The sequence below is a fragment of the Epinephelus fuscoguttatus genome, linkage group LG13 (assembly GCF_011397635.1).
Source record: "Epinephelus fuscoguttatus linkage group LG13, E.fuscoguttatus.final_Chr_v1".
Classification (NCBI taxonomy): Eukaryota; Metazoa; Chordata; class Actinopteri; order Perciformes; family Serranidae; genus Epinephelus; species Epinephelus fuscoguttatus.
Window position 1 is genome coordinate 36,380,266 of NC_064764.1, and position 17,532 is coordinate 36,397,797.

The following is a 17,532-nucleotide window of genomic DNA, read 5'->3' on the forward strand; positions in this document are numbered from 1 at the left end:
TCCTGTGGTGCCTGGCATCGAGGTTTTGGCAGTGGAGGTGGGATAATGCCACCTTCCACAGATGCCCAATCAGATTGGGATCTGTGGAATTTGGAGGCCAGGTTGATGCTCTTTATCACGTCCCTTGGGTCATTCCTGAACAATTTATGTACAGCCCCAAGTACAGGGGCTGGTCCAATACAGTGTTTTGGTGGATGGAACATGTCAAGCGGCCCCCACAGGAATGCCAGGACCAAAGGTTTCCCAGCAGAACATTGTGTTGTTGATCAAAGTTATTTACTCCATGTGCTGGTGGTTTTAATGTTGTGGCTGATCAGTGTGTAGTTTTTGACCCAGAGCCATGTCAGACCTTAAGATCAGGTATACCGCAGGGCCTTTTTAAAAACTTTTGTCAATGTTGATTTAAGTTAATATTGTAATTAAGCGGTGCACAAACCATGCTCAGATAGAAAGGAAGGAGGGAAACAAGTCACAGCATTGATGTAAATACCTTTAAACATTTTATATCATAGTGTAAATATCCCCAAGTATTCCCATAATATGCAGTCATATCTCCATTCCTAACTCGACAACTAGGACTTTGCCAATATTTTAATCGCCAGCCAACAGTGAGTGGATGACTGCTGATCAACAGTCACCTCTAAAACAACAGAATTACTGTCAAGAACTCTTAAGTACCTGAACATATGTCATGTTCAAATGTTGTCTCATCTCGTCTGTAGGAATTCCATCTCTCTGCCATTGAGCTGAGGATCATCCAGGAGATTGAATTCCGCATTATGAAGATTACCTACAAAGAGATTGTGACAGAAGATGGAGAGTTGATGGTGACTGCTGACCCCACTGAGGCCGTGCAGCCTGCCTTTGACACTCCCGTCAAAAACTACAGGATCATGGAGGGAATGGGTGTCACTTTCCACTGCAAGATGAGTGGAATGCCGCTCCCCAAGGTACCGATTATTTGAAAAATGGGTTTCTGTAAAACAAAATGTCTCTGTTGGTTTTAAATGAATTGGTCTTACAATGGCATTTCACCTTCTACCAGATTGCTTGGTTCAAAGATGGCCAGCGTATCAAACCTGGCGACCATTACCAGATGGAAGTTCTTCAAGATGGACGAGCCAGCCTTCGTCTGCCTGTGGTGCAACCAGAAGACGAGGGCGTCTACACCGCCTTCGCCACCAACATGAAGGGAAATACTGTCAGCTCTGGGAAGCTCTACGTAGAGCCATCCGGAGCTGGAGCACCTCAGAGATTTGCACCACAGCCAGCGATGCAGAGGATCAGGTAAGGTCTAAAAGGACTAAGAAGTATTTCTGAATTGTAGAACTGTGGACATCTGGTAAACAACAACTCTGCTTCATCTTCAGGTCCACATCTCCTCGTTCTCTGAGCCGCTCACCCGGACGTTCTCCCAGCCGTTCTCCAGGACGCTCACCAGCCCGCCGACTTGACGAGACAGATGAGGCTCAGCTAGAAAGACTCTACAAGCCTGTTTTTGTCATGAAACCTGCCTCATGTAAATGCTCTGAGGGGCAAACCGCCAGATTCGACCTGAAGGTTGTTGGCAGACCGATGCCCGACACATACTGGTTCCACAATGGTGAGTAGATAGTTGGTAAATCTTCATTAAGTGTTCTTGAATAAGATTTGTTGGTCTCACATTAACCAAAATCTGTACATTGCCTCCTCAGGACAACAAGTGGTTAGTGACTACACCCACAAGATAGTAGTTAAAGAGGATGGTACCCAGTCCCTGATTATTGTCCCAGCCATGCCACATGACTCTGGAGAGTGGACAGTCATTGCTCAGAACAGAGCTGGACGTTCGTCTATCTCCGTCACCCTCACTGTTGATGGTATGACTGCAGTTCATCCTGGAATTTTTGTGGACACTGAGCTTTTTTGAAAAGAGACTTGCAAACTTTGTTCATTTTAAGGCGTCTTAACAATTTCTTGTCTTTTTTTTTTTTCAGCTAAAGAAACTTTGGTGCGCCCCCAGTTCATTGAGAAGCTGAAGAATATCAGTGTGAAGCAGGGTACTCTGGTTGAGTTGGCTGTCAAAGCCATTGGAAACCCCCTGCCTGATATTGTCTGGCTGAAAAACAGTGACATTATCACCCCACAGAAGCACCCAAACATAAGGTATGTTTGATTTTGATTACACATATAATAAAGTAATTAGATTTTTCAATTACCTAAAAACTGACTAGTCAAGTACCCATTCCAAAGTATTTATCAAAGTAAGACCCAAATGTTGAAGATATTCTGATATGATATATCTATTTTCCAGGGTGGAAGGAACCAGAGGAGAGGCCAAATTCCAGATTCCCTCAGCAGCTGGCTCAGACAGCGCCTGGTATACAGCTACAGCCATTAACAAGGCCGGCAGAGACACCACTCGCTGCAGAGTCAACATTGAGGTGGACTATGTTGAACCTGAACCAGAGAGGAAGCTCATTATTCCCAAAGGAACCTACAAAGCCAAAGAGATCACCCCTCCAGAGGTGGAGCCCCTTCATCTGCGATATGGTCAAGAGCAGTGGGAGGAGGGTGACCTTTACGACAAAGAGAAGCAGCAGAAACCACAGTTCAAGAAGAAGCTGACCTCTGTCCGAATGAAGCGCTTTGGTCCAGCTCATTTTGAGTGCAGACTGACCCCTATTGGTGATCCTAACATGGTAGTGGAGTGGCTGCATGATGGCAAACCTCTGGAAGCTGCTAATAGGTTGCGCATGGTAAATGAATTTGGCTACTGCAGTCTTGACTATGAAGTTGCTTACGCCAGAGACAGCGGCGTCATCACCTGTAGAGCCACCAATAAGTTTGGAGTTGACCAGACCTCGGCCACTCTCGTTGTCAAGGATGAGAAAGGCCTTGTTGAAGAAACCCAGCTTCCTGAAGGCAGGAAGGGACTGCACAGAATGGATGAGATTGAGCGCATTGCTCACGAGGGAGGACCTACAGGAGTCACCGCTGATGAAGAAATAGAGAAGACCAAACCTGAGATTGTCCTTCTACCTGAACCAGCAAGCGTGCTGGAAGGCGACATTGCACGATTCCGCTGCAGAGTGACCGGCTATCCAGCACCCAAGGTTAACTGGTACCTCAATGGGCAACTCATCCGCAAAAGCAAGAGATACAGACTTCGTTATGATGGTATTTACTATCTGGAGATCACTGAAATCAAATCCTATGATTCAGGAGAGGTCAAAGTGGTGGCTGACAACATCCTGGGCTCAGCTGAGCACACCGTGAAACTGGAGATTAAGCAGAAAGAGGACTTCAGAACTCATCTGCGCCGAGCCCCAGAGGGTAAGGTAGCTGAGGTACCCGAACCTGGAAAAATGCCCTTTGAGGTGGTGAAGGTTGAGAAGCCCACAGAAGACTCTCAGCTGAAAGAGGTAGTCAAGCTCAAGAAGGCCCAGAGAATCGTCCGCGAGAAAGCAACGGAGGAGACAGAGGAGCTGAGGAGCAAGTTCAAGCGCAGGACAGAGGAAGGATACTACGAGTCCATCACTGCAGTGGAGCTCAAGTCACGTAAGAGGGACGACTCCTATGAGGATCTGCTGAAGAAAACAAAGGAGGAGCTGCTTCACCACGCCAAGGAGAAGGAGGAGGCTGAGAAGAAGAAGGAGGAAGAGCGCCGCAAAATTACAGCTAAACCTTTACAACCAGAGCGGGTCAAGCTTTCCGCCAGCATGGAAGCTCCAAAGATCCTGGAGCGTATTACCAGCCAGACAGTCGCACTGGGCGAAGAAGTCAAGTTCAGAGTCAGGGTCGTTGGTAGACCAGATCCTGAGTGCCAGTGGTTCAAGAATGGTGTTCAGCTAGAGAAGTCTGACCGTATTTACTGGTACTGGCCTGAGGATCATGTGTGTGAACTGGTGATCAGAAATGTCAGGGCCGAGGATTCTGCCAGCATCATGGTTAAAGCTTTGAACACCGCTGGAGAAACTTCCAGCCACGCCTTCCTGCTGGTGCAAGGTAACACAATCCTGGACCTTCCACAACTCACATGTATTTCTGCATTTGAATTGTTTGTTTTGTAATGATTTTGTCATTGTTGTTACAGCAAAGCAAGTCATCACCTTCACACAGAAGCTGGAGGATGTGAACGCCAAAGAGAAGGACACCATGGCTACTTTTGAGTGTGAAACCAATGAGCCTTTTGTCAAAGTCAAATGGCTGAAGAATAACAAGGAGATCTTCTCTGGAGACAAATACAGGATGCACTCCGACAGAAAGGTCCACTTCCTGTCTGTGTTGGTGATTGACATGAGGGATGATGCAGATTTCACCTGCATGGTTGTAGATGAGGACATCAGTACAACCGCCAGGCTCAATGTTGAAGGTGGGTTGGCAAACAATCGATCAAAGAGGACAATACCTAAACATTATGTCTTTTTTCAGAGCTGATGGTCATATTGGACCACATGTTACTACATATCTGAAGATCTGGCTCCTAGGTTTGAGGTTCAGTCGCATATAAACTGAAAAATTCTCTTGCAAGTCTCTCCAGTCACGCAGGAAATGTTATTAAATCTTTTTGTGTAGGGATGACTTTTGCATGTAGATGCTATTTAGATATTTTTTCTAAATAGCACCAGTAAATACAGCACATCAGCTCAAGTGTACGAAGCACATCATGCTTTAATCTGCAAAGGTCAGATCCTCCATTTCTCAGCAGTGAGCAGACACATCACTGATACATAATTACCAAATACAAGGAAAGTGCAATAAAACCTGCTCCCTGATGCCTTTGCTGCGGTTGGGTGAGGGTTAACATGGTTCTCTTTCATTACTGTGTCCAAGTGTAAGATTGATTTTTCACTTGAACTGTAGCCGCTGACATACCGTCTGTATTATGTGATTAACAGGAGCCCCTCTGGAGATCCTGAAGCAGCTGGAGAGCACTGAGGTTCCTGAGACATACACTGGAGAGTTTGAGTGTCTCGTGACCCGTGAAGATGCTGAGGGCAGCTGGTTCTTTGGAGAAAAGATGCTCTCTCCCAGCAGTAAATACATCATGTCCTCCCGCCGTGGAAGACACACCCTGTCCGTCAAAGATGTCAAGAAGGAGGACCAGGGAAAATACACCTTCAAAGTGGGCGAGCTCAAGACAAGTGCTTCACTGAAGATGAAATGTGAGTAACGGGAGTAACTAAAACATTTGACCTTTTTTAGTAAATTTGGAGCTTCTGGCTAAGCCAGATCTCACTGATCCATCCAAAATTGTATTTCTGGTGTCAGAGTTTATGTTCCCTTGAGGATGACTCCTAATGGGGTTTGTGAACGTCTGAACTTTCCTCTATCACTTCACTCCTGCTCATCAGAGGATGAATCCTTTAGAGTTTGGACATTGCATGTGCTTTCTTAGCACCACAAAGTAGCTCATAATCTGAGACAGCTGAATCATCATATTGTTGTTTGGTTTGTCCACCAGTTTCAGAAATTGGTGTGTCAAGAATCCTGCAGCCTGTAGGGAGCATGAGTCTGACTTTGATTCTGGTTGTTCTTGGTGCATAACATGTTTTTCTTGATGCTTCAGTGCGTCCAGTGACCCTGGTGCAGCCTCTGACGGACCTGACCGTCTGTGAGGGCGACATCGCTCAGCTGGAGGTCAAGTTCTCCCAGGAGAATGTTGAAGGAACCTGGATGAAGAACGGGGACCCAGTCACCGCCTCCAACCGTGTGCACATTGTTATTGACAAACAGATTCACAAACTTCTGATTGAAGACACCACCAAGGACGACCTTGGAACCTACTCCTTTGTGGTTCCCGATCAGGCAATCACAACCTCTGCAAAGCTGGTCGTCCAGAGTAAGGCACCTTAGATGCATGTCGTTTTTTTCAAAGGATGTCGTGTTCCAAAAGAAAAGGTTACAAACTTTTTATCTTGTCTTGCAGCAATTGGCATCTTGATCCCTCTGAAGGACACTAGCGCCGTTGAGGGCACCAAGGCTGTTCTGGAGGCCAAGATCTCTGCTCAGGATATCAGTTCAGTCAAATGGTACCACGATGACAAACTGCTGACACCCAGCGAACGAGTCCAGATGGTGGCCAAGGGAGCCAAGCAGCGTCTGGTCTTCACCAGGACCTATGCCTCTGATGAGGGACACTACAAACTGGTTGTTGGCAGAGCCGACACCAGCTGCAGATTTTCTGTCCAGAGTAAGTTGCACCAGGATAAAGAGAATAATAAATAAAGATACTTGTCAGTTATTGAATCTTGACAGTAAGGGGAACATTCACACAGGCCCAGAAGAGAGAAAAGTGACTCTAAAGTCATATTGTTGAGACAATGACATAAAAACTTGACATTCATCTGCTGGCTTCAATCTGACCAATCACACTGCAGTATTTATAAAACATCGTTTTTTGTAAAACTTGAATATGATCCACACAGACCTAACCTGACTTCACTGTTTGATCCCACCTGAACAGCTGTCTGCACAAACAACAGGCTCAAACAACTCCATCTGCTGGACACTTTCATAATTTCATTTTCTTTGAAAGAGAGTGTCAACGTTAAATAAAACAAAACTGATATTTTTGATTGGTAACATTTATCATCATGAATATGAAAGACTTAATCTTGTTCCATCCCAACAGCTGTCCAGATTGTGAAACCGATTACGGACAAGCAGTGCTCTGAGTCTGAGAACGTCACGTTTGATGTTGAGGTTTCTCACCCGGGCATTGACGCCTTCTGGACCTTCAAGAGGCAGCCTATCAAAGCAGGCCCCAAGTACAAGATGGAGTCCAAGAACAAGCGCCACACCCTGACTGTCTTGAACTCAATGAAGGATGCGGAGGGCGAGTACATGTTCGCAGCTGGTGAGAAGATGTGCACTGCTTCACTCACCGTGAAAGGTAAGCTGGGCTCTGTTTGGTAAATTAAGTTTTAACTAGGTCATGTAGCGACCTCAGTGACGACAAACACAATTTAGTGCCGGCTGAACAAAGCATTAACTGACTGAACAATCTCCTGTCACCAGGTGGTGCTATCAAGAAGCCCCTGCATGACTTGGTGGTGGCCGACTCTCAGACCGCCATGCTGGAATGTGAAGTAGCCAACCCGTCCGCTGAGGGCAGGTGGCTGAAAGACGGTAATCCTGTTGACTTTAATGAGAACACACTGAGCGAGGTGGACGGCGCCGTCAGACGCCTCGTTATCCTCATCACCAAAGCCACCGATGTCGGAGAGTACACCTACCAGGTCGCCACCTCCAAGACCTCAGCCACCCTTAAAGTCGAGGGTAGGTCTTGATTTATGAAGGACATTTTTTTAAAGGAGTTATTGAAGGACGGATATTTTAGGAATTGAAATTTAACTACAGAATTAGATATGAAGTAATGAGCATTTGTTCAACAGCAAATCTTTTTAATGTGTTGAATCTATGGTAGTTTGTTTGTCCTAGATGTATCATAGAACGATAAATCTGACCTTGGAAAGAAAACCCAGCTGACTCTTGGATGGAGTGTATTTCTATTCTTTTGAGAAGGGGTAGCTGTTACTTCCTGTAAGCTCATCACAAGAGAAATTAAACTTATCTTGGACACCAAAAGATGGTCAGCTGGCTAACCAGCATGTTTCTCAAATGGCTGGAGTATTTCCTCAAAATTACTGAATTTAAATTGAGATTTACCTTACTAAAATTTGGTTTGCTGGCAAATATCCGTCCATAGCAATGACTACTGTAAACCCCCAAGTTGGGAGGAACTGATCCGATCTGACACAACAATTACCAAACCCTGGCTTAATGTTTGTCCCCACAGCTGTGAAGATCAAGAAGACCCTGAGGAACCTGACCGTGGTCCAGACTCAGGAAGCAGTTTTCAGCTTGGAGCTGACCCATGAGGATGTGAAGGGAGCGCAGTGGATCAAGAATGGGGTTGAGATCCAGCCCAGTAATAAATGCGAGATCACTGTTGAAGGCACAGTCCACACCCTGAGGATCAACAACTGCAACACACAGGACGAGTCTGTTTACTCTTTCAAACTGGGAAAACTGTCTGCAAACGCCAGACTGAACGTTGAAAGTAAGTAACCATAACTCAAGATTTATGATGTAACTCCTAAGAATTAAAACCCCAACATGCCCAGACGTACAGTTGCAAATATAACAGTTACACAGCAATTTGTAAAACTACAGTATTTTCTTCGCAGCCCTTAAGATCCTGAAGAAACCAAAGGATGTGACATCACTGTTGGGTGCAACTGCTGTATTTGAGGTGGGCATCTCCGAGGACAACATCCCTGTTAAATGGATGTTCAACAACACAGAGCTGAGGCAGGACGAGAACTACAGGATGCTCTCCGAGAAGAAGACCCACAAACTGATGGTCCAGGACGTGGACAGCAGCAAAGAGGGAGAGTACACCGTTGTTGTGGGCCACCTGCATTGCAGCGCTCACCTCTTCGTCGAGTGTAAGTGTTAGCATAGCACGGCACATTAGCAGTCTTTGGAAATGTAAAGTTAAACTGTGTTCAGGAACATTACTGTTGCTGAGCCGAGAGTTTATAGGTATCAACCACCAGTAAGATTAGTGTTCAGATTCAAGGGACACCAACACCACCAACTTCTGAAAAAGCCTATTTTTCAGAAATGTATCTGTACATGACTCTGTCAAGCATAAATGCAATGCTGTTTGTTAGCTAACGAGCCCAAAAACTAGCTCAGTATTGTTTCCTTTAGAGTTTTAACTAGTACACAAATACTTAACTAAAATAGCAAAATAACACAAGGTTAAACTGGTCAGCGTTAGCTAAAGTGCGTGAGGTGTTAGCCTGTTGGACAATGCTTATATTAATGATTGCCCATGTAAAAATGTATACTGCATAAGAAATTCACAAAAGATAAAAATTAGAAATATTCTTCCTGACATTTTCTCCTCACATTGTCCCCTCAGCCCTGCGAGTCACCAAACCCCTGAAGAGCGTCCAGGTTGCAGAGACCCAGGTGGCCACGTTCGAGTGTGAAGTTTCTCACTTCAACGTGCCGTCCACCTGGCTGAAAGATGGCGTTGAGATTGAGATGAGCGAGAAGTTCAGGATCGTGGTTCAGGGAAAACTGCACCAGCTGAAGATCATGAACACCAGCAGGGACGACTCGGCAGAATACACCTTCATCTGTGGGAACGACCGAGTCTCTGCAACACTGACCGTTAACCGTAAGCTCTTGCTTTTAGTTTATATCACTGATGGCAACATCGTATTATTTGTAATTTAAGATATTAAGGGAATTATTATTCTATAGTTTTTGGACTGTCTATCTACACTTTTGTCTGAAAGGCATCTGATTGTTTTGGTGACCTTGTTTTCCAGCCATCCTCATCACAACAATGCTGCAGGACCTGAACGCTCAGGAGAAAGACACCGTCACATTTGAAGTGAACATCAATTACGAGGGAATCACATACAAGTGGCTGAAGAACGGCGTGGAGATCCGGTCCACAGACAGATGCCAGGCTCGCTGCAAACAGCTGACTCACACTCTGAGCCTCAGGAACGTTCACTTTGGAGACAGCGCAGAGTACACCTTCATGGCCGGCTCCGCAGTCACTACAGCTAAACTCTATGTTGAGGGTAAGAATCATTCATTTTTCCTTGTAGCTCTAATTTGGTCTCCACCAGCTCTGGACTGTATAGCTGCAAGAAGCTTCTGTTCCCTTACCAGTTAGTCTGTAACTGTGCCTTCTCAATGTTAGGAGAACGCTTCAATCATCAGAACCACATGAGGACTTCCCCAATGACCACTGACTACCTCCATTTGATTCATTAACGTCAAACATACTGATACATATGGGTTTTGTTTTTTTTATCCGCTACAGCCCGTGTGGTTGAATTCACCAAACACCTGAAGGACCTGAAGATCACAGAGAAGAAGAGAGCAACTTTTGAATGTGAAGTTTCTGAGCCGAACATCCAGGTGATGTGGATGAAGGACGGTCAGGAGCTGGAGATGTCCGACAGGTACAGCGGTTACTAAAACACTTTCACTAATCCATACCAACATCAAGAAAACCTAGAAATTAAGAAAACCTCTTGATTAACTTGCTACGGTACCTTTGTTTTTTTTCCTGCAGATATAAAATGAGCTCGGATAAATTTGTGCACCGCCTGGTTCTGCCGTCAGTCCGCATGTCTGACGCTGGAGAATACACCGCCGTGGCCGGATCAAGCATGTCTAAGGGCACCCTGACAGTTGAGGGACGGGACATTAAAATCTCAGAACCTGTTAGCAGGAACATCACTGTGAGTTCATTTAATTATCTACAAATAAATGTTTTGCCTCCATCATTTATTTTTCCATCAGTTACACAGTTAAAGATTTTAAAGACTTTTTTTCTTATTTTTGATTGAATTTTTGTGTAATCTCCATATTTTAAATCTTTTACTTTAACGTAAAAGATTTAGTTGGTTTGGTAGTAGATCAACGATTCCTTCTTTAAGTTCAGTATCTTTGAGGAGACCAAATAAAACAGTAATTTGATGTGATGAAAATAAAATGTCCTGCAGGTGACTAGAAGCAGATTTTGTCAAGAACTCCTGTGAATACTGGAATGTCAGTTTATGGTATTAAACCTACCGTACATCTGTTTTTAAGGTTGTTGAGAAACAAAGAGCAACCTTCGAGTTTGAGGTGAATGAGGAAGACGTGGAGGGTCACTGGCTGAGGAACGGGGTGGAGATCCAGTTTTCTGTGGAGGAGAGGTTCAGCTCTGCCACTATCAGGAAGCTGCACCGCCTTACCATCTCTGAGACCTACAGGAGTGACGCCGGCGAGTACACCTTCATGGCTGGCAGGAACAGGAGCACCATGAACCTTCATGTCAGATGTAAGAGACCTGCTGATTGCACGTCAAACACTGTCACTACAGATATGAAAGAAACAGGGCAGAGGAGGTAACACCTTTGATGTACCAGGGCTGTTCAAAAGCATCTCTTCTGCTCTCTGTCTTCAGTGCCGGAGCCTCCTCAGATCGTCCGCCAGATGGAGCCCCAGACAGTGATGTCAGGTAGATCAGTTCGCTTCAACGTACAGGTGAGCGGCCTCCCTCAGCCTCAGGTGACCTGGTACAAAGACTCCCAGGCTCTGTCCACCAGCTACAAGTGCAAGTTCCTCCACGACGGAGAGGACCACGCACTGTTGCTACTCGAAGTCTTCCCCGAGGATGCTTCTGTCTACAGCTGTGAGGCTAAGAACGACTACGGAGAGGCGACAAGCTCCGCCTCTCTTATTGTGGAAGGTATTTTTAAAAATTTATTACGGCAACTTCTCAAGACTTTGAAATCTGTTTTCGCTCTTTTCTTTTAGCCTTACACGAGAATTTTGTTGCTGAAAGGCAGAGTCCAGAATTTACAGTTCAGAATTTGTACTGAAAATGAATATATCTGTGAATATATCCATAATGAATATCATGTCTTCATTAACTTTTTTAGTCTAAATCGAGAACTGGAACCAAACAATGTGTAGTATTTAAACTTGATGAATAACTTGATTGATTACCAGTACTGTCACTGATAATGTTTTTGTCATCTTGTCTGTCTTCCAGTTCCTGAGGTGGTTGAAACCGTGACTCAGGTGTCTCCTCCAGTCCTCATCACTCCCATGCGGGACGTCCTGGTGAAAGAGGGACAACCTGCCCAGTTCCAATGGACCGTTTCTGGGGAAGGTAGTGACCACTGCTTGCCTTATTCTGGTTGTTGGTTTGAAAAATAAGTACCGTCACATTCCAATGTCCAGAACTTTGGATAATCATTTACCATAAATTATCTTAATAGGTGTTCAGTCATATAACTATAAATGCCATATTGGGGAGGGTAAGACTTATTCTTACTTCTTGATGGAAAGCACTATAATTCTTGTTTTTTAACCAATTGCAATGAGTTGTTTTTATATTCACAGGTTTATAATCTGTGTGTAGTTGAAAAAAAAAGTTGTGTCAAGTTTATCAGGCATGGATTTGTCTATTTTCTTTGCTTAATTCTTGTGGAGACGTCCCTGTATAATGTAATTCATTGTGGAAGTAGACAATTTTTCACCTTGCTAGCACGCTATCTAGCTAACACCATCTGCGCGTTAACTCCTTGATCATAATAGAATATAGTTATTTTCACCACTGCTCACTTTAGAAAGAAAACCTGTTTTTTGTTTATTATCAAATGGCAATAGAGCATAGATGATTGTTTCTGGCTGCCAGCGATCAGCATTAGCTAACGTTGCTAGCATGCTGACATTAGCAAGCCTTTCATTTTCCTAGGATGGTGCCTGGATGCAGACAGAAACCGATCTAAACATTATATAATCTAAACAAAGAATATGTTTTCTTGCAGTGTCCTTTCTAAAACGAGCAGTGGTGAAAGTTACTATATTCTGTTGTGATCAAGGAGTTGATGATTAGCAGACAGTGTTACCTAGCTAGCATGCTAGCTATTTGAAAAATACTTAGATATCAAATAAGGCGATATTATGTAGATGGGTTTACAATTTTATTTTAATTATTTTCCACTACATCAGTAAATCAGTCCTTGTTGGTCTAACAAACACTTCTCTACTGACCGTCGAGGAGTAATTATAGCCTAAATATTGAGATTATAACTAACTGAAGACAAAACTTTTTCTATGTTTCTACATGTAGATCATAAACCCTTAAATAAAAAAAGACTTGTTGCGATCAGTTCAGAAATATAAATGTTATAGTGCTTTTTATACAGAAAAACTGCAGCTCCTGTTTACTGTCATTTGTTTACAGCCGAGTCTTGCCCTTTCCAATATGGCGACACTGCTGTTGTACAATCCAGCGGCCAATGAGTTATCTATGTTTCTGTAGCTGTGTGTTCAGTTATCAGTGGTTTAATATGCAGTTATTAAAAACACCTGTGATCGTGCCTGTAAATGAACTGTGTGTCTCCCAGACCTGCAGATTTCTTGGTTCTGTGGTGACAAAGAGATCAGACAGACAGACATCTTCAGGATGTCTCATTATGGTGACACCTGCCAGTTGGACATTTCCAGAGTTCTCCATAACCACGAAGGAGAGTTCTCATGTGTTGCCTCAAATTCGGCAGGAATGGTCACATGTGCTGCGACTCTGAATATCGATGGTGAGTTATTCACACATTCACGTGTCAGTGACGTTCAGACGAGTACGAACTGCATGTTCTTCAATAGTCAAACTAAGATCTTCTCTGAGAGCATGTTTTAACTGAGGACGCTCTGATTATCAGCACAGTATTTAACATGTTGGTTTCCATTGTGGTATCATCTGTTTTCTTTTAGATACAAAATCCGAAATTCTCTGTCAGCACTAGTAGCTGGTTAGCTAACGGAGGCCCTCAGGTATGGGTTCATACCGATGGGTAGTCGATCAATCAGAGCATCCTAATCTGTAAATAGGACACATACTTTTAGGTGTCAGAGACTCCCCTGTCCCTCCAGCATCAAAACCTAAGGTGCATGCATCATACTCACTTGTCAGATATTCAGTGAAGCATGTTTTGGCACAAGAAGACTACTTTACCTGAGCCAGTAGAAGTCGGCATGGTTCATCAGGGAGATGTTGCAGAGTTTCAGGCATGTGTTCTGTATGACAGAACTCACTGCTGGTTGCACAAAGGTTTTAGGATCACGCATTTTCAGAAATTCTCTTGTTTTCTGTCTTCTTCAGAGTCAGACGAGTGAATATCAGTCATATCAGTAGTGTTAAGCCTAGCGTAGCACAAAGGCTGGAAGCAGGGTGAAACTTAAGCCCAGACCAAAGATTTGCAACGAGACGCGTTGAAACAGGCAACTCCTTGCAATGCGCCGTTCTGCAATGTTCCAAAAACCTGCAGGTTTACACCAGTGCACCCAGATGAGACCATTGATCAAAACATGAATTGTCAAAGTCTGATTCCATCAACATCTCCGCGGCTTGTGCAACCGTATATTTTTCCGTCAGTGCCGTCATTTTTGTGCAGCTTACAAGCTACTACATCTTCTCCCGGTATCCAGCGGATCTTCTTCTTCGTTTGTTTTTGGACTCGGCAGTGTGGTTCTGTGATTACAAGATGTGTAACAGCACCTCCTGTCTTATAACAGTGAAAACAGGGATTGCTGGAATATCTCATCAATGGCAGGGATAGTTTTAATTACTCTGACACTGTTTTGTGTAGCTTAGCACAAACACACTCCTACTACAGCTAAAAAAAAAATCCATCATCCTAAACACGTCCCTTGTTGTGCTGGATATTATCCTTCTCCTCTGACTCTGACAAAGGCAACAAACAAGACAATTTCTGATGATAAACTCAATCAGCAATTATTAACAGAGGAATGGCCTTTTAAGTTTTAATTGGTGTGTCTTTATTTTTGTGATACTGTCTGTGAAAAATAGGCTGATTTGAAATCAAGACTGAGACCATCTGTTCTCAGACCTTGTGCAACCAGGCCCTGGATTTGTAAGAGTTTGTCAGTTCAACCTCCTGAAGGTCTTTAATTTTTTTCATTTTTAATGATAAGTCAGTAAAACTAACTGCAGTTAATAGTTTCTGTGAGCATGTGGGACAGATATACTGTATGTTTTAATCAGCTGATAGCCCTGTGTTGCCTCACTGTGAATACAGGTAATAACTTAAAGGTTTCTCTTACATGATGCATGACTGTCTTCTCTTCCTTCATGGATGGCTCTTAACAGCAGGAACGTCTTTATTCTGAGACATGAATCTTTATTTCAGAGGAATGCAGCATGGTCACAACAGAGCTGAACTTTGAAAAGTTCTCATGCTCGAGCACGGACATAAGCTATAGCTGTTTTTTTTTTTCATTTTCAATTTTTTAAATGTTGGCTCCAGGGAAGCATGCATGACTGACAGTGGAAACCAGCTGCTGTCCACTCCCTCACTGATCATGACTGATCCTCAACGCTCCACTCCGGCTGCACTCTTGGCAAACAAGCTGTGACACAAGTAACCTGAAGAAGTGTTGATCTAATTCTTCTACTCTTTCTTACTGCCCAGATAAAAAAGCCTTAGCTAGTGTTTGGAGCACTGGTGCTGAGAGTCAGCTCAGTCAGAGACTGGAGGCTCAGAGCGAGAGTTTCAGCTCTCGGTCAGTGGGACAAACAGCTCACAGTGTTGAGTTTACTGAGATGGTCTCTGAGAAGTCCTCCATGTCTTGGCGGGCGGTTGAGATTCAGATGGAGAACGTACGCTCGATAGAGATGAGCTCCAAGAGCAGTTATGGTATCAAACTCTCAGCCAGACCCAAACTGCTGATGGAAATGAGCGACGTCCAGGTGAGAAGCGGCGAGATGGCCAAGTTCAGCTGCTCTTTTGATGGGCAACCCTTCACTGGGGTGATTTGGGATCATAACGGCCAGAGTCTGGTGGACACGGAGCGGGTGAGGAGCTCTCAGATTGGGGGGTTGTTGTCCCTGGTCATCCAGGGTGTTGGCGTGGCAGACCAGGGTGTTTACTGCTGCACTGCCACCAACCAACACGGCCAGAACAGCTCCTCCGCCCAGCTCACTGTTGAAGGTGGTTAATTTTTCTTTTTTTTATCAGTCTGTCTCTCCACTGGTCCGTCCAACCTCTCCACCTGCTCCTCCTGCTTCGTCCCCTCCCCTCATTATTTAATATTTCCTCTTAGCCTGTAACCCCTTCAAATGTAATAGAATAACATGTTTATTCTCCTCTTGCTGTTGCCAGCTTTGCCTCGCTAACCTCATTCCTCCATCCTACTAACCCCTTTAGTGTTTCCAGTCATAGCCTTATACACTCTGACCCCTAATTACTCTCCCTAACTTTATTCTCACCCAGCTAAAGAAGCAAATCCCAAAGCAGAAACCCCAATCCCTTCCGATTCTGTACGTAAAGTGTCTCAGACAGACAGGGAGACCAGTAGAGATCCCCTTGACCAACACAAGCAGGAGGCGGTGGAGAAGCCGGGACCATTGCCTCCATCCTCCCAGAGACTTTACAGCCTCATCAGCCACCTGTATTTCCCTGATGTCTTTCCTCATGACAAGCGAGGTCAACGCCTCTCCAGCTGCCCCGAGTTCCTGATCAAACTCCCCCCCGAGCTGCTAACCAGAAACAGAGGCGGCGGCTCCTTGTATTGCGTTATGAAGGGGGTTCCCACACCATTTCTCATTTGGCTTAACAACCGGTTGAATGTTGAGGACTCTGTGTCTTACTCTCTGAAACATGATGGCCCCCTGTGCTGTGTAAATGTTAACAATGTGGGAACCGGACAAGGGGGCTCTTACATTTGCAAAAAAGTCAGCTCAGCCGGAGATGCTGAGTGCAGCACAGTGACAGGTTGGCAACTGCATGCTTTTGGTCCTTCTGCTCGCTCGGGCTTTCTTTTGGCCCACCACTCATTCACACTGCTTTCCCACACAGCCAGCAGAGGCACACTTCTTTACACGGCGACACCACTTCTTCTACAAGGTTTTAACCACTGTCTTTAGGAGAGGTCGCTGACCTTTGTGTCCTGCTTTACTGACTAAAACACCAAAAGAGATCAAGAGAAAGGGACACTCATATCACTGAGCATTTTCCAAAAAAGCCAGAGGTGCTGCACACTAAAGTCCAGAAGGAAGCATGCCAGAATACAGAAAAAAAACAAAAAAACAAAAACGGATGATATGGATGCACGACCTGTCACTGATTCTAACAGTCTTGCACCATATTTATGTTCAGTTTTGAGAGTGTTTTTAATCTGAAAACATTTGTGTCTTTACAGTAACTGCCGATGAGCAGGAACCTATGGTTCGGGTCCAGGAGGAAATTAAAGGTAAATATTGTTTCATGTCAGCAAGGATGTCTTTGTCCGTGACGTAGACGTTTTTTCAAATGGCCTTTTTAATGTCTTAACAAGTGTCTTTTGTCTTTAGGTTGTGCTGATAAGAAATTCATGTTTTATTTATTTAAATTGAATTTTCTGTTTCAGCATGTTTCACTTGTATTTGGGTTTACTTTGAGTTTCATATATTTTAGGCTCCTGCAAACTTTTTTCCAAAACATACAAAATTTAACAAAATGTATCAGTGTCAAACAGGATTCTTAACTTAGGAGATTTTAACTGCATCTCTCATACCCCTTTTCCACCAACATGGAACAGGTTGCATTCTGGTTCCCGCACCTAGTTTTGAACCGTAGAAACACTTCAACCAAAAAATGAATTACTCAAAAAATGGTTCTCAGCTGGAACCAAAATATAGCAGGTTTTCTGTAACCTGACAACGTGTCATCTCATATTGCTGCTTTGTCAGTGGACTTTCACATCCACACGTTACATGCTAGGTATCCTCCTGTGTCCGCTGTTGATGTTCCAGGATGCTGCTACCAACGCTGGGATGTCCATAAAAGCATGTGGTTAGGTTTATGTCTTTGGACTGTGGGAGGAAGCTGGAGCACCTGGAGGAAACCCACACTGACACGGGGAGAACATGCAGACTCCACACAGAAGGGCTCCCCCAGCCTGGGTTCAAACCCCCTACCCTGGGTTTGATCCAGGAACCCTTTGGCTGGGAGGCGA

General features: G+C 44.3%; 1 protein-coding gene across 1 annotated transcript in view; it reads left to right on the forward strand.

The window, feature by feature from the left end:
• Nucleotides 1–17,532, forward strand: part of LOC125899774 (titin-like) — a 53,425-nt gene that overhangs the window by 21,906 nt on the left and 13,987 nt on the right. Inside the window, exons 17-39 of the mRNA XM_049594315.1 lie at nt 723–950; nt 1,046–1,287; nt 1,371–1,603; nt 1,695–1,859; nt 1,977–2,145; nt 2,294–3,987; nt 4,076–4,354; nt 4,881–5,147; nt 5,552–5,824; nt 5,912–6,175; nt 6,617–6,877; nt 7,003–7,263; nt 7,784–8,047; nt 8,175–8,435; nt 8,918–9,178; nt 9,333–9,593; nt 9,839–9,980; nt 10,094–10,262; nt 10,615–10,846; nt 10,973–11,257; nt 11,564–11,683; nt 12,927–13,115; nt 16,738–16,788. Coding sequence (XP_049450272.1) covers nt 723–950; nt 1,046–1,287; nt 1,371–1,603; nt 1,695–1,859; nt 1,977–2,145; nt 2,294–3,987; nt 4,076–4,354; nt 4,881–5,147; nt 5,552–5,824; nt 5,912–6,175; nt 6,617–6,877; nt 7,003–7,263; nt 7,784–8,047; nt 8,175–8,435; nt 8,918–9,178; nt 9,333–9,593; nt 9,839–9,980; nt 10,094–10,262; nt 10,615–10,846; nt 10,973–11,257; nt 11,564–11,683; nt 12,927–13,115; nt 16,738–16,788 — 6,571 coding nt within the window. The remainder of the gene's footprint in view (nt 1–722; nt 951–1,045; nt 1,288–1,370; nt 1,604–1,694; nt 1,860–1,976; nt 2,146–2,293; nt 3,988–4,075; nt 4,355–4,880; nt 5,148–5,551; nt 5,825–5,911; nt 6,176–6,616; nt 6,878–7,002; nt 7,264–7,783; nt 8,048–8,174; nt 8,436–8,917; nt 9,179–9,332; nt 9,594–9,838; nt 9,981–10,093; nt 10,263–10,614; nt 10,847–10,972; nt 11,258–11,563; nt 11,684–12,926; nt 13,116–16,737; nt 16,789–17,532) is intronic.